The sequence below is a fragment of the Euprymna scolopes genome, chromosome 15 (assembly GCF_053919585.1).
Source record: "Euprymna scolopes isolate OS-2025 chromosome 15, ASM5391958v1, whole genome shotgun sequence".
Lineage (NCBI taxonomy): Eukaryota > Metazoa > Mollusca > Cephalopoda > Sepiida > Sepiolidae > Euprymna > Euprymna scolopes.
Window position 1 is genome coordinate 127,254,206 of NC_136496.1, and position 15,878 is coordinate 127,270,083.

The following is a 15,878-nucleotide window of genomic DNA, read 5'->3' on the forward strand; positions in this document are numbered from 1 at the left end:
AAAAAAGCTTTGTAAGGGGTGAATATGAGTAAAAAAAATTATCTTTTCTGTTATGTAAAATGTGACTGTGGAGTTGTGTTATGTTATTAGTTTCCCGGAAAATACCGGTTAGTCTTGCTGATATTTGATTGCGCTGATTATTGTTGTTTGGATAATAAAAAAAAAAGTTATCCATGTGAAAAGTTACGTTTGATAAAAATAAAAACTTCTCAGGAATGTTAACGTAGCAATGTGAAAACAAACAAGAAATATTAGAACATAAACAATGGAGATGATTTTAGTGATGGCATCACGTGACCTTAATGTTACGTGGAATTAATGACGTAAGGAGATAATTTTGTAATACACGTAAGAAGTTAAATCAATCTGTAATGTAAGTCGGCAATCGGAGGTCGAGAGAGATGATCAACGATTCGTGATGGCTCCAAACAGGGGGTGTCGATAATTAAGATGTAGAGAACTGAACACTTTTTTAATGGTGAAACATCGGAAAATGAAAGGTGTAAGTACAAGCAAGACTTCTGCTGTAAGAACTTTCATACTGCAGTTTTTTCCAAGCTCAACCATATAATAGGTATATCTCCGTATTCTCCGATGTACACCACATACAATTGTGTCCATCCTTTTATTGTTGGTATACGTGAACACGCACACAAAAGCAGACTGTTATAAATGTACACTAGGTACGGGGGAAAATGGCGGAAAAAAATAGGGGGACATAGTTTTGAAAGCTGGTTTATCATAATTTTTTGTAGATTTCCAACTATTTTTTGGTTGTATTTGAAAGATTAAAGGCTAAAGTTAATTTTTCAAAGGAAAAAAAAAAATTTGTACATGTGAAAAAAAAAAAGTTTATAATGAAAAATGTTTTCACAGCGACATTCAGAAACTGACAAGTTCAGGTAAATTTTGAAATTAAATAAATTCATTGTAAAAATCCATTGAAAGATTAATATTAATTTTCTGTGTCTATTTCAAAGATAATTAGTAAAGTCCTAAGATACTGAATTAAATAATAAAAAAAACACACCTTGTTTATACAAAAAAAATAGCTTAATTAGCCTCCAAAAGTGAGATTCTGGCTTCGCTCAAACAAAACAAGCGAAGTCATCTAAGCATCGGTTTTACGGAAGCCCAAAATGTCAGAAAGACAAAAGGCTGTCTGAAAATGACGTCAGCTAGTTGGAGGAGGTAGGGAGTGCTGTTTTTTTTTCTTAGCCGTGTATTCGTACATTCATATTGTGAACGTTTGTATAATTTTTACCATTTTTTTAATTTAATTATTTTTCTGTGTTCCTGCTTATAAATTTTTTCAACTTTTTCTGTTTTTCAAGATTATATCAAAATTATGTTACTTTGAAAGTTACACGTTCATTCAGGCAAGGAAAATATTAGAATATTATATATAAAAATTACGTGAAAAATATAATCTAAAAAAAAAGAGGACATATATTTTGCAATTATAATTCTTTTGTGTGAAAATATTAAATAAACAATGCTTAATTCAATGATAATATCGGTAGTTTGAGAAATGAATTCTTTAAATTTTGTTAAATTCATTAATCCGAAAATTAGGGACTTTTTTTTTTTTTTTGTAATGTTCCTGAAAAAAATTAATTGTCCTTTTTTTTTAATTGTTACAATTTATGATGCTTTATTTTCATAAAAAAGTAAAAATAAATTAATTCATTTTTTTTTTTTTTTGCTACTGAAAACCATAAATTTAGTAAAGGTGTTTCTTGTTTAAACAAAATAATACATTTCCACTAAGATTCAAATAAAAATAATGGGTTCCTTATATCCCGTGATCAATATTTGATAAATGCTGAAAATTTCATTAAAATTTCCCTGATTTTTAGTGAATTTTTTTTAAGTAAAGGGGTGGAGTCAAGATGTTTATATATTTGGAGCATCATCTATTGATTTTGCATGTACCTAGCATATTAATTTATTTTTGTTGAAGTTTTCCACCAGGTAAATACAACTCGCTGTAAAATATCTTACTGCGGTTCTAACCTCTATCTTGAATATACTCTTGTTTTCTTTTTGAAAAGGGGAGGTACTTTCTCCCGAAATTAAATGTTCCATACCACCAACAGACTTTATATACACCGAACATACCAATGACTTGGTTGCAATTAATTATGCAATGAGAGGAAGAGTGATAAATAAATAAATAATTAGACATTTCTTTACTTGAAGATACCTGTCTATTTGTTCGTTTGTTTTTCCTTTCTTTCCTCTTGTGACTCCGGTCCTTTCCACATTGCTCTCGGCTGTTAAAACTTCCATATATTCCTTTACCAGCAATGCTTCAAGCAAATTACCATTTACTTTTAACTATTACGTTATTTCATTATTATATTAATTTATTTTTCTTTAAGCTCGTTGTAAAATAACTATTATGTTATTTCATTTTGCAGGTACCTAATATACGCATAACTAAATACGATCACACGAAATACATGAACACAAATACACGGCACATCAACAACAAACAGAGACTCGTTTATATACGCGTTACATACACGTCATATACACATACAGAACATATATACTCCGACCGGCTGCATAACAGTGACGGTAAAATATATATTAACAAAGGTAACCAAGTTTGAAACAAGGTCACTACGATGGTGAAGGAGTAAGAAATATTGATACCGTTTTTGTTAGTTTTTTTTTTTTTTCTTGTTTCTTTTTTTTTTTTTTTTTTGCTTTATTTAATGCTGTGTTAATCCTTTCAAGAAGTATATAATACCAGGTTATCAAGAAAGTTATTGCGGAGTTTTTAACTTTTTCAGGTGAACATATCCCGGCTCAAACAAAAATTTGTCAATCAAATAAGCACCATCAGAATAAACATACTTTTGCCAATGAAAAACAAGTGTGTTTATGCCAGTAACATAAAAATCTTGCGTTCTGGTGGCGATGAAGTTGCTGAAGAAGTTTTTGATGTCGTTTAGGTTTTTGAAGCATTTAGCACGCAGAAAGTTGTCGAAATGCTTGAAAAAGTGGTAGTCGGTAGGTGATAGGTCTGGAGAGTATTGCGGATGAAGCAGTTTCATAGCCCAATTTGTTCAACTTCTGTGAGGTCAGTTTAGCAACGTGCAGTCAGGCATTGTTGTGGAGGAAATTTGGGCCATTTCTGCTGATTAATGCTGGATGTTGTCGTTAGAGTTTGATGCATTTCATCCATTTGTTGGCAGTACTTCATCCCCGTAATGGTTTTGCCTGCATTCAAAAAACTGTAATGGGTGAGACTGGTTGCAGACCACCAAACAATCAACATGATCTTCTTTTGATGCAACTTTGGGTTCGGGAAGTGTCATGGAGTTTTGTTGGCGTCTAACCATTGAGCTGAGCATCGCCAGTTGTTGTAAAGAACCTGCTTTTCATCACCAGTCACAACCCAGTCAAGAAACGGGTCATTCTTGTTGCATAAAAGAAGGGAAGATGACACTTCATAACGGCATTTCTTTTGGTTGTCGTTCAGTCTGCGAGGCACCCATTTATCAAGTTTTTTTTAATCTTTCCAATACCTCTCAAGTGGTTGAAAATCGTTGTATACATTACGTTTAATTCAGAAGCAAGTTCTCAAACAGTTGTGTGTGGATTGGCTTTGACTACGGCTCTTAACCGATCGTTGTCAACATCAGATGACTGACCACTATGCTCACCAAGACTCTCATCACCACCATAAAATCTTTTAAACCATCATTGTGCTGTGCATTTGGTAGTGGTTGCTGGGTCAAATGCTTTGTTGATATCGCAAGCTTTTCAGCAGCTTTTCGGCCTAGCTTGAATTGAAATAAGAAAATTGTGCGAATTTGCTATTTTCCATCTTGTATTCAAAGAAAACATAATTGTTTTTAAAACGATTGTAATTTAAACGATTAGATAGAACGAAAAACGCTCTTTGAAATGATGTATAAAGTAAAAGTATTATAACGAAAACTTATTTGAAAATACATCATTTGAGATCAAAATTAAAAATTCTGCTAGAACTTTCTTCTCAACCCATTGCTACTTAACTTTTTTGGCAGTATTCAGACTGCTATTCTTACTTCGGCTACTATTCTCACAACGACTCAGCCGATGTGATCACTGCCCATCTTTAGGTGAATTTTATCAAACTCGGTAACCTCAAACAGTTTTGTTCAACTCGGCATCCTGTACAAAAATTTGAACTGAAAACCCTTTTTTAATCCATACAAGTAGATAGCTCTTGTTCCGTCAGCCATGACCGAGTAGAAGTCTGAAGTAATTTGCAATTATATTCTTATAACCGCCTGTACTGAGAATTGAACCCTATATGGACCCATAGCACAATGGATAAAGTGCTAACTAATAATAAGTCCTAAGTGACAGTCTTCTGGAGGTTAAAGGTTCAATCCTCAGTACAAGCGATACTTAGAAAATAATTAAGAATTACCCAAGACTTTCTATCTGATTATGGCTGACGGAACGAGAACAATGTACTCCAATGGATCAGATAAAAGGTTCAGTTTGAAATTCTGTATAGATTCCCGAGTTTGATATGAAGCTTCCGGGGTTGATAAGACGACTGCAGGTTAAATTGGCTAAAATGTGAGAACAAAATCCGAGGTAAGAATGGTAACTGAATAATTCCAATAATTCAAATTAACGTGACCCGAGGAAATTCCACAGAATGAGAAATATTTGGAATCGGAAGGGGAGACGGACAGTGAGATGTTTGTTGACATTACATTTAAATTTCTGCATGTTGGTATAGTTGGGGAAACAGAGAACAGAAAGGGAAATCCAAAAGCAGGTCCTAGTGTCTAAGGAGCTTTAAACTGAAGGTGTGAAACTTTGCTAATCAGGAGTTTCACTTAGAGGAGTACATGTACAAGATATCCAACAAGTCACATTCCATGGAAAAAATACCACAGGGATGCAGCAGTAGATAGGGAATAGAATTTGGCAGATGGTGCATGACATATTAGATTAAAGAGAGAAAGAGCTAGCGATTGGTGCATCAGATATGCAACAGCACTGCATGCACATTTTTAGGAAGAGAGAAAAAAACTTCTCTACAATTTCAAAAGGGTTAGTGTCAGCAAAAGTTGAAAATATCAATTGGAATTATCATTCGTACACATTTGATGTTAATGGAATGTGGGAAACATTAAAAGATAGAAAATATTTCTTATATTATTATCATGAGTTTATCGTCTGGGAGAAGCCCCGTGTTTTGACAAGCTTCTGGGTTTGTCCTTTACTCCTGATCTGAAATGGAGCACGTACATCAAGTCTGTTGCCAAGGTCGCTGGAAAGATGGTGGGATCCTTCTACCGCTCCAGAAGATATCTCACTACTGATGCAATTCTCTATCTATATAAAAGCCAAGTACGTCCAAGGATGGAATACTGCTGCCATATCTGGGCAGGAGCTGCTAAAAACAGCCTATCCTGCCTTGACAGAGTACAAAATAGACTTCGTGGCTTAGTGGGGGATGCCCTTTTCTCTACCCTTCAACCTCTCTCCCACAGAAGAGATGTTGCGAGCCTATCCTTGTTTTATCGTTATTTCCATGGCAGGTGCTCGTCTGAACTCCAATCTCTGGTCCCCCCTTGCCAATCTTTCACAAGAAACACCCGTCTAGGTGAATCCACTGTGAAAATTTTTCCCCACTCTTTATCTGTGCCTAAATCAAAACGTGGATTCCATGAACAAAGCTTCTTTCTTAGAACTGCACGCCTGTGGAACTCTGTTCCGTCTGCCTGCTTTCCACCTGACTACAACTTGGATGTCTTCAAGTCCAACGTTAACAAATTCCTAATGAACCGCCCCTGCCCCCTTAAGTAAACACTTCATCAAATCTCCACACTAACGTACTGTACTTGCAATAACCCTTATCCCTGAGTGGCTTCTGGGCTTGATAAGTGGTGTCAACCGTGTAAAAAAAAAAAAAAAAATCATATTCTAGTACGACCCTTGGAAATTCCACGGAATGAGCAATATATTGAATCAAGAAATTTGTTTTGATAAAACTGATATTTTCTCTGGATAACGCAAAAAAAAAAAAAAATAGTTTTTGGACAGAATAAAAAACAATAACATGCAGCAAATATGAGTTCACTGACATTTCTATGAAAATAATGCCCATTGTATTTTAAAGATAGAACTGACCCAAATGAGATAAATTAATAAATACTAATAAATACTCAGAAAGTAATATTGTGCTACATAGTTCAATACAAATAATAAAATTACATTAGAACAAACAATTTTTAATTCATTCCTTCAGTTCCTGCATCTCTTGGAAGACAATATTTTTCTTTTTCTCCCCTATTTCTTTCAAATTTTCTTTTTTTACGTAACGTTTCACTAACATCTTTTTTTCGAACATCGAAATTACTATGAGTTCCTTGCTCACATTATTACAACAATGATCATATATTATTATAACGCAATGCAAAAACAAATTCTTGTCCAGAGTTGCCAGATTGGCCTTTTTAAAGTTAAATTTTGTGAATTTGGGTTTTTTTTTTTAAAGCAGTTTAGCCTTCAACAATTGTATTTGGCCTTTTTCGAAGCGTAAGGTCTGGACTAAGGAAGGAACAATCCGAATATTATTATAGAATTAATCCTCATCAAAAACATTGCAAAACAAAATGGCTGCCTTTTTCTGTCATTCGTCTAGCAATTTGCTGGTTGTCCAGAATTCCCCCTATATTTAAAAAGCAAAAAAAAAAAAGAAAAGAAAAACTGTATGATGCATGAATGTGACAGAAAGAAAATATATTCCAAAAATCATGTAAATTGATCAACCTCTTTCCCACAGAAGCGACGTTGTGAGCCTGTCTCTGCTTTATCGTTATTTTTATGGCAAGTGCTCGACTGAGCTCCATTCTATGGTACCCCCTTACCAAACTTTCACGAAAAACACTCGTCTGGCTGAAAAACATTATCAATAATTTCCCCCACTCTTTGCCTAAACCTAAATGTAGATTTCTTGAACAAAATTTCTTCCTTAGAACTGCACACTTGTGGAACTCTCTTCCGTTTTCCTACTTTCCAGCTGACTACAATTTGGTCGTCTTCAAGTCCAATGTAAATAAGTTCTTGATGAGCCGTCCCCTTAAGTAATCCAATTTACCAAATTTCATCTACTAACGATTACTACGATCTTGTTCCATTGCTGTGCACTCATTAACCCTTATCCTCGAGTGGCCTCCAGGCCTTGACAAGTGGTGACTCTTATGTAAAAAATAAAAGGAAAATAAAAGTAGCTTTATTTTTATAAAGAAAATAATTTTTAAGCGATTAATGGAAATTCGTTGGCAATTTAACAAAATTCTCGCAAGTTTTAATTATTTGGAATTATCTCTCTTGATTTTTTAGGCTGTTTTCAAAATGGTGTCGTGAGACAGTCGCTCCTCGCTTGCCATAAAATTTGATTTTATTATTTAAGAATAAAAATGCTTTATTTACATGAATTTTGGAATACGATATTTTCTTTCTGTCACAAGAACGTACATCATACAGATTTTGCTTTCTTTCTGTTTTTAAAATAGGAAAATTCCTGTCTGCATGGATGAGTTGATGACCAAGAACGCCAGAGCAAATGTATTCATTTTTATAGATTACCATAATCTGTCGATCTTATTGGTTGCTTCATATATTCTTAAGAACTTTATTATTTCTGCATTAATCGTCTCCATTTTCAGTCATCAACTCAAGAGGTTGGTGTAGTTTGCTTGAAGCATTGTGTGTGTGTAACACTTTATAGAAAGTTATTAACAATACGGAAATATGCCGAGTTTTTAGATGGCGAATTATAAATAAAATAAAAATCACACTTTTTTGTTTTTGCTTTTTTTCTTTCAATTTTATTTTTAAAAAATCTTACTTACATTCAGTTTTCATTTCGTTCACTACAGATGAGTAAAGCCGATATATAACGATATTTCGGGAAAAATGCCCCTTCTCAAGTGTTTCTATTTCATTTAAATTTTTTGTTCTGCAATGTGCAACAATGGCGACTAATATAAATAATGAAATAAAAAAATGTTGGTTTTGCATTAATTACCTTTCTTTAATTATGATTTGCCTTTTTTTTTAATTATGATTTAAAAATTTTTTCCATCATTAATTACCTATTTTTTTTAATTATTAATTACCTATTTTTTTAAATTATAATTTAAAAATTTTTTACACGTTAATTTAACCCAAATTTACGTTTTTATCTTTTCATAAAAAATAATATTGAAGCATAAAAAGGAAATTTTACATATTACATGTTTAACGTTTAAATTCTATATTGCAGTTTTAGGCAAATTTATGAATGTGGTAAATAAGAGAGAGAGAGAGAGAGAGAGAGAGAGAGAGACAGAGACAGAGACAGAGACAGACAGAGACAGAGACAGAGACAGAGACAGAAGAGAGAGAGGGGGGTACTTCAAAAATCCAAGAAGGAGGAAAAAGGACACAATAATTTTCAAAGAAAAAAGTAGTAGCTGGAAACAATGAAAGAAAGAAAGAAAGAAAGAAAGAAAAAGAAAATAAATGCTATACAAAGTTTTCATATCAGAAAGAGAAGGGGCGAGACAAACATACAGAAATAGAGAAAAATAGAGCAAAAAGAGAATCGAGAAGAGACAAATAGAAAAAGAGAGAGAAAAAGAGAAATAAAGTAAGAGAAAGAGAGAAGAGGAAAAAAGAGATGAAACAAAGAAATACAAAAAAAAAAAAAAAAAAAAAAAAAGTCAATGAATCACAAGTATTTCATTTCGTTTTCATTAAAAAAAAAAAAAAGAAGTTTTTTTCTTCTATTTTTATGTGGCGGCACTGATTTTTCTATTCAAATTCGCCTCAGCCTTGGAAACCGCAGCCGGAATGTCATCCCTTGTGCGTGTGGAGTATTTGAAGAAAAGCTCAGGACAGGCTTTCTCACCACTCGCGATTTTCTCACATTCAACCAACAAATCATAATTTATGCTTTCATTGATGACCGAATCGTGATTATAGTCGGCATGAGTCAGCACAAACTTGCGAATCCATTGAGCCATTGTCATCAATTTACCTGAAATGAAAAAAATATTTATTTTAGAAATTCAACAAAATATAAGGATGACAATACGATTTGGGTTGATTGTTGACGTCACACAGCATTATTATTTCATTAGTTGTAGTTTTTTTTAGGGTTTTTGGCATCAGCTTACTAAAATTATTGCTGGGATACAGTTATCTCCCTTGGAGTAAAGATCCTGTAGATCACGTGTACTTGCTAGGGAGTCACATGACTTGACAACTGCTCAAACATACTTTTTTGCATAAAATTATCTTAATATTTTGTTCCTACTATATCTGTCACATACAACTTGTAATTATAATACCATGTGTTTCATTTGTATTGGGACATTTGTGTTTTATACATATTGTGGATTTTATCTTAGCATGTGATGTTATCTTGTTGGATGGAAGTGAAAGTAGTCTAGTGGTTAATGACACGGATTGACGATCTAGGTGTTCCAAGTTCGAATCCAGTTCGTTCCACAAAAATCACTTTCGTAAGTATCCGATGTCTTTCTAAAAATAATTCTGACTAGAAAAATATTGGGGAATGATTCTCGTATAACAATGCGTGTCTGGGACGCCCATGCACAGCTATCGTTCACCGCCGGAAAAGGTGCATTGAGAATGGTAGTGACTACGTAGAAAAATAAATTCTGGAGCACAAAAGGTCACTCGTTTTAATGGTACCACAAGCATCTTCATAGCTCTTCAACATTTTAGTTTTTAAGTTCATTACTATTAGTCCCATTTTATGAAAGTTACCGAAATCAATTTCTGTTTCTTCGTAAAATAGTCAGCCATCTTTTCCTTTCAATCCCGGGTAGCCAAGTGCTTTATCCCTTTCTTATCATCGTAAGTGTTAGTATATCATAAATATGTAAATACTGAGCTCTGGAGGATGCATTTAGTAAGATCTTATGCCAGGTGTATTCACCCAAACATACCAAGTAAAGCAGCAAAAGGATTTGTAACCCTTTTTTCTGTCACATACATCTTGCATACATTTAATCTGCATTCAGACATTTATATTGTTAGGTTCACTGGAAAATGGTTGCCTCATTCTACCACTCCAGAAAGTACCTGACTCTTCATACAATCCTCTACAAATACCTTTCCCTCATCTTGTTCAACTATTTTTTTTTTACAAGGGAATCAACACTTATCAAGGTCTGGAGGTAACTCGAGGATAAGGATTAATGAGTGTACAGTAGTCAATGAGACAATATCGTAGTAATCGTTAGTAGTGGAAATTTGGTAAATTGGATTACTTAAGGGAACGGCTTATCAAGAACTTGTTTACATTGGACTTGAAGATGACCATATTGTAGTCAGCTGAAAAGCAGGAAAACGGAACAGAGTTCCACAGGCGTGCAGTTCTAAGAAAGTAGCTTTGTTCTTGGAATCTACGTTTAGGTTAAGGCACGGATAAAGGCACATCCTTAATTCGGACATGATGGATTTCTCTGACATGCAAGTTGGACATCATTGTTTTATCATCAACCTGGACTATACAGATGATGATCCTCAACGAATAATGAATGATGTCAATACTACTGCTAAACATATAGTTATGATGATACATGCCTCAAAAGTAAAGGTTCTGTCAATCAGATATTCACATTCAAATAGTCCCTATAACTCTCAATGGCATTGCGGAAGTCAAGCAGTTCAAGTATCTCGGCTCTCTTGCAGCTATTGGACAGGGTAAGAATGAGATTGCAATCAATATTGATCATGCTCGCATAGCTTTATGCCATCTCCAAAGTAGATTGTGGTCTCAACAAAAGATAAATCTTTCAACAAAATTGAAAATATTCCAAGCACCACAATGTTGCTGTATGATTGTGAGACCTTACCCTTAAGCAAAGAAGATCTTCGTGCACTGCCAGACTTTGGAATTCCATTTCTGGTCCCTTTTTCTTTAACTGTACTGGCATGCAGAAGTTCAAGAGTAATGTGAACAGACATCTTGCTGCCCAACTCCTCATGTAGTATCTCTACAAATTTTATTCTAAATAGTAGCTCCTTACATCTAAGTGGAACTGTGCCTTGTTTGGCGTGAAAAAAGCATTTTAAAAAAAAATGCAACACCACCAGCATCACAAAAACTTTTCTTTGAAAATTTTCCTGGTCTTGTCACATTCTTTGGCACTCTGATGAGGAATTTATGTGCAAGTTAGTGGTCCCGCTGGTTGTGTTATGTATTAGCCTCACGGAAGATGCTGGGTGGCCTTGCTAATCGCCGATTCTAAGATCAACTATTATTATTATGAGTTAGATGTTTATTTAAAGATGTTCTTATGAAAGAACATTCTAATGATTATTAGTATGAAAATTAGATTGTGTTACAACGACAAATAATGTTTACAAGTTTTTGGATGCAGTGGAGATCTTAGGAACAATAAACAAATGTAAAATACATAAACAATAAATTTGGCCAGAGAAAACGTGATTGAGAAGTCACCTGTTAATCTTTGTGTAGTTTAATGACGTAAGCACAAAGGATTAGTTTTAATATATACAGGTAAGTTAGTAAGTTGAAAAAAAGTTGAAGAGGATATGTCAAATAGTCCTGACTGGACTTAGAAGTCGGAAGAGAGTTGTTTATATAAAGAAGTTATTACTATGAAAGAACATTATTATGATTATCGGTATGAAAATTAGATTGTTACAAGTGCAAATAACGTTTATAAGATTTGACCTGCCACCGACACAGTAATCATTTGCATAATTTGGTACAACCATTATATACATACAGAATATATACACATCTTGCTATATAACAGTTGGAACTGATCACTGGCCATCATATTTTTGGTGTTTATTGCTTGAACAGAGAATGGTCGAAGACTCAGCTACCGATCGGCATGGCCACCTTGACGCAAGAGATGCACTAAATATATTTGGAAGAGCCGGCTCAACCAAAACTAATTAAATGCCGTTAGTTACAAGAGTACTGTTGCCACATCTGGGGAGGTGCCACTCACAGCATTCTTCATTGCCTTGTCAGAATTCAGAATCGATGTCGAAATCTAGTGGGGATGATTTCTTCCATTCCTTCATACTTAGAGACGTTGTTAGTCTCTTTCTATTCTATTATTATTTTTCAAATCGCTCGTTCCTCTTTGCAAAACCTTCACAGCAAGAACTTGTCTTATTGCCATTACGAAGCAAATTTTTCCTTTCTTCATCAGTGTGCTTAGTTAGCATCAATCGGAATTTCTATGAACAGAGTTTTTTCATAAGGGCTTCCGGTCTGTAGAACGCATTGCCATTAGACTGCTTCCCAACAGATCACAACTTGGTCATTTTTAAAGCTAATGTCAACAGATTCTTATCTAGAACCTTCCCCACAAATATTTGAACTTGATTTCTGAATTTTTGAGATGAGGATTGATTATTCATATTATTTGGATTCTTCGGACTACTGTTTGCATATTTAGTACAGAATCTCGAGTGTGAGAGAAAGATTCCAGAGTTTGATGGAAAGATTTCTGAGTTTGACAAGATACACTTGAAGATATGGAGATTACATCGATCGAAATATCATGAATCCGAATAATCTGGATTGATACTGACAGTTATTTCCTCTCAGTTACTCTTATCCTCCAGTGGCATCTAGACTTAGTAAGTGGTGATCACTTGGTAATACCAGGTGCTGTATGTGCTTGGAGTCTGCATGAAATAATGCAATGCTCCCTACCCCACCCCGGAGGGTTAAAGACTGATCGGTCATACATCTGACCCAGATCTAAAGGCCTGGAGGATCCTATTGCATCCTTAGAGAGGAATGTTTTGTCAGCAGCACTGAGAGCCAGAAAGGAAGAAGAGAAAGAAAGACACTGTGGTTTAACCTTTTTATGAACTCTGTTACATGCTCAGCTCACCAGAGAGATGGAATCTGATTGGGCAAGCCTGAAGAGAAGTTGACTGCTAGCACCAATCAGCATAGATATTCAAAATCTCAAACCACAAACTGTCGCTGCGGCTACAAATTTATTTCATAAAAACGTTGTTTTATCATCAATCATTTATATAATAGGAGGCTTCACTTTTACAACGTATAAATATATATATATATATATATATATATATATATATATATATATATATATATAAAGTTAGGAAAATATATATGGCAATTTAAGCTACACAGAATATTTTGCGTTTTATCCTCATGAGAATTTGTCAGGCTTATATATATATATATATATATATATATATATATATATATATATATATATATATATATATATAATATAAAACTGAATGTGTGTGTGTGTGTGTGTGTGTGTGTGTGTGTATGTGTGTGTGTGTGTGTGTGTGTGTGTCTGGTCATGAATAGGCTCCTATATGGTTGACTATTTTAAAAAACTGATTACATATAATGATAGAAGATGTATCGAGACACAGGAATGGGTATGTTTGATCTGGCAGAACGGTGGTTCATTAAAATTGTGGGGTCTGCGTTCGCGCTTGGCCTCCATAGAATGGAAATAGGCACAAACTTTAATAAAGACTTTTCGTATCTATCTGCGTAAGCATACTTTGATAATTATGTTTCAGTTTGAAGAAATAGGGTATAACAAAATTATGGGGTGTTCGTTCGCACCTGACCTCCATAGAATGGAAATATGTCATAAAGTTTAACAAGGTTTTTTAATATAGATCCACAGAATATTGTGATAAGTGTTTCAGTGTGAACAGGTATGGTATAATAAATTATGGGATTTATCTATTTTATTTTTACTTTCATCATATTTTGCTTTTGTTTTGATACTCCCAAATTCGAAGCTATCTCTTTACAACCCTTCCTTTTCATAACCTATCATACTTTCATAAATCAGAGTCCATTTTCTGTAGGCTGTTTTTGAACCCAGTCAACGACGGGTACTTTTGCTAGTATATAAATATATATAGTAGCTTCCTTCAGTCTTGACAGACTATGAATACCAACTGTAAGAGTGTCTGTGCGTGAATTTTTTGTGGCAAGAATTGTGCAATCACCAACCAAACCTCTCCTGAGTCGACAAACCAGTGGCAAGTGGAGGTTCAGGATGACTGGAAACAATGCCGAGACAAGCGGAGAGCACATACAGCGCCTAGAATTCTCAAATAGTCACCCATCTGGCACTAGTCAGGATCAATGTTGCTTAACTTCGGTGAAATGACGAGAACCGGTGTGTCAACATGATTATGCCGTTTATTAAATTTTCTTAATTTAATTTTGAGTCAGTACTAAAATAGGTGATCATTTGGGAATTCCCGGTGCTGTTTGTGCTCTCTGCTTATCCCAGCATTGTTTCCAGTCGTCCTGGACTTCTCCTTGCTACTGGACTCAAGCAGTGCCGATTCAAGAGAGATGTGGTCAGGGATTGTTCAACCACCATTGTCTTTTGAGACTGAACAAAGACTTCCAATTTATATAAAATTAGTTTTGTGTATTTGTTATATATTTGTGTATCCGTTTATATATTTGTATGTATGGGATTCATTCCAGTACTAATTAACCGATCATTATGAATTTAGGAACACACCCACTAGGCGTAAGGGTTGATAATGTGGGCTTTACTTAGTTTAATTTAATTTTATATAGAGAGAGCAAAGAGTGGGGGTAGAAGCTCTTTGTGGAAATTCAGATACTTCCAATATTTGTGAAATTTTAACAATAGGTATTAGACATTAATAAATATTCCTCAAATTTCAATTTCTTTGGAATATTTTAAAAAGGTTTTAGAGTCCTACAATAGGATCAGCGTCCCATCTGGTAAATGTTTTCAAGGAAGCGACCTGATACGTCTCAAATTTGATCAAGGTTGCTGTTTGAGGCGATATGATATAGAACACCAAAATAGTAGTGAAGACTATATATCACTGATGACCAACCTATATATACATAGGCACACTAGCAGGGTGACACAACGTTGTCCGGGATTGAATAAGGATCAACGAATGTTCTATACTTACAATACTTTTATTGTGATGGAAATCAATGAAATTGTCTATTTTTCAATCAAATCGATTCATTGCCTGGTCTAGTCGGGAACCCACTGCAGTGCACACATGCCCCCCCCCAATGACTTAGTCCACAATACATTGTAGTCTACATTGTACTGTAGAAAATCTACTGTTGATTTTATAAAATTATTTTATATATATAATGGCTTGAATTAAAGTTTAAAATGTAAAAGTCAAGTATCATGGTTTAATTGTGCTTTAAACAGAAACATTCATTTCGAACTTGACCCTACCTATTTATAAAAAAAACTACCGTTGATTCCATATGCCGGACTCTTGTGCGGTGATAAAACTTCTCAAATGTACTCGTGATGTTAGGTTGTATAAGAGTGTTAACTTTCGTCAAAATCAGACTGTTCCGTTTTTACTCAATTTTTTTTAGATTATCTAATTTCGATACTTATCGGATATATATATATATATATATATATATATAATTGTATGATTTATATTTAAATTTTGTGCAGTAAAAATCTTGTATATTCAGCTATTTTAGTTGACTGGGATTACCTTATATAAAAATATTTCCTCCAAACAATCTATTTAATTATAAAACTCAAATGACCTTGTAACGATGTATATAACCCACTTTCCGGTTTATGACATCCGGTTGCTCATGCGCGCATGACCTGCGCACTGAAATATTAACGTTATTATTTCGAAATTATTATTTAACGTGGGAAGAGTGGGGTTTAAAATAACTTAAACGTAATACAGAAATGAACGATGTAAAATAAAAAAGCAGATATATCAAAATTTGAATTTAACTATAATAAGTATTATGGTATCTGTTCAGTGCACATTTACCTATAAGTATG

At 34.2% G+C, this 15,878-nt stretch overlaps 1 protein-coding gene across 1 annotated transcript in view; it reads right to left on the minus strand.

Moving 5' to 3' along the window:
- Nucleotides 1-8,325: 8,325 nt before the first annotated feature.
- The window catches only part of LOC145294126 (glutamate--cysteine ligase catalytic subunit-like), a 178,851-nt gene continuing 171,298 nt past the window's right edge, over nt 8,326-15,878 (minus strand). Inside the window, exon 15 of the mRNA XM_080141230.1 lies at nt 8,326-9,049. Within this exon, the coding sequence (XP_079997356.1) occupies nt 8,802-9,049 (248 nt within the window). The 3' untranslated portion in view covers nt 8,326-8,801. The remainder of the gene's footprint in view (nt 9,050-15,878) is intronic.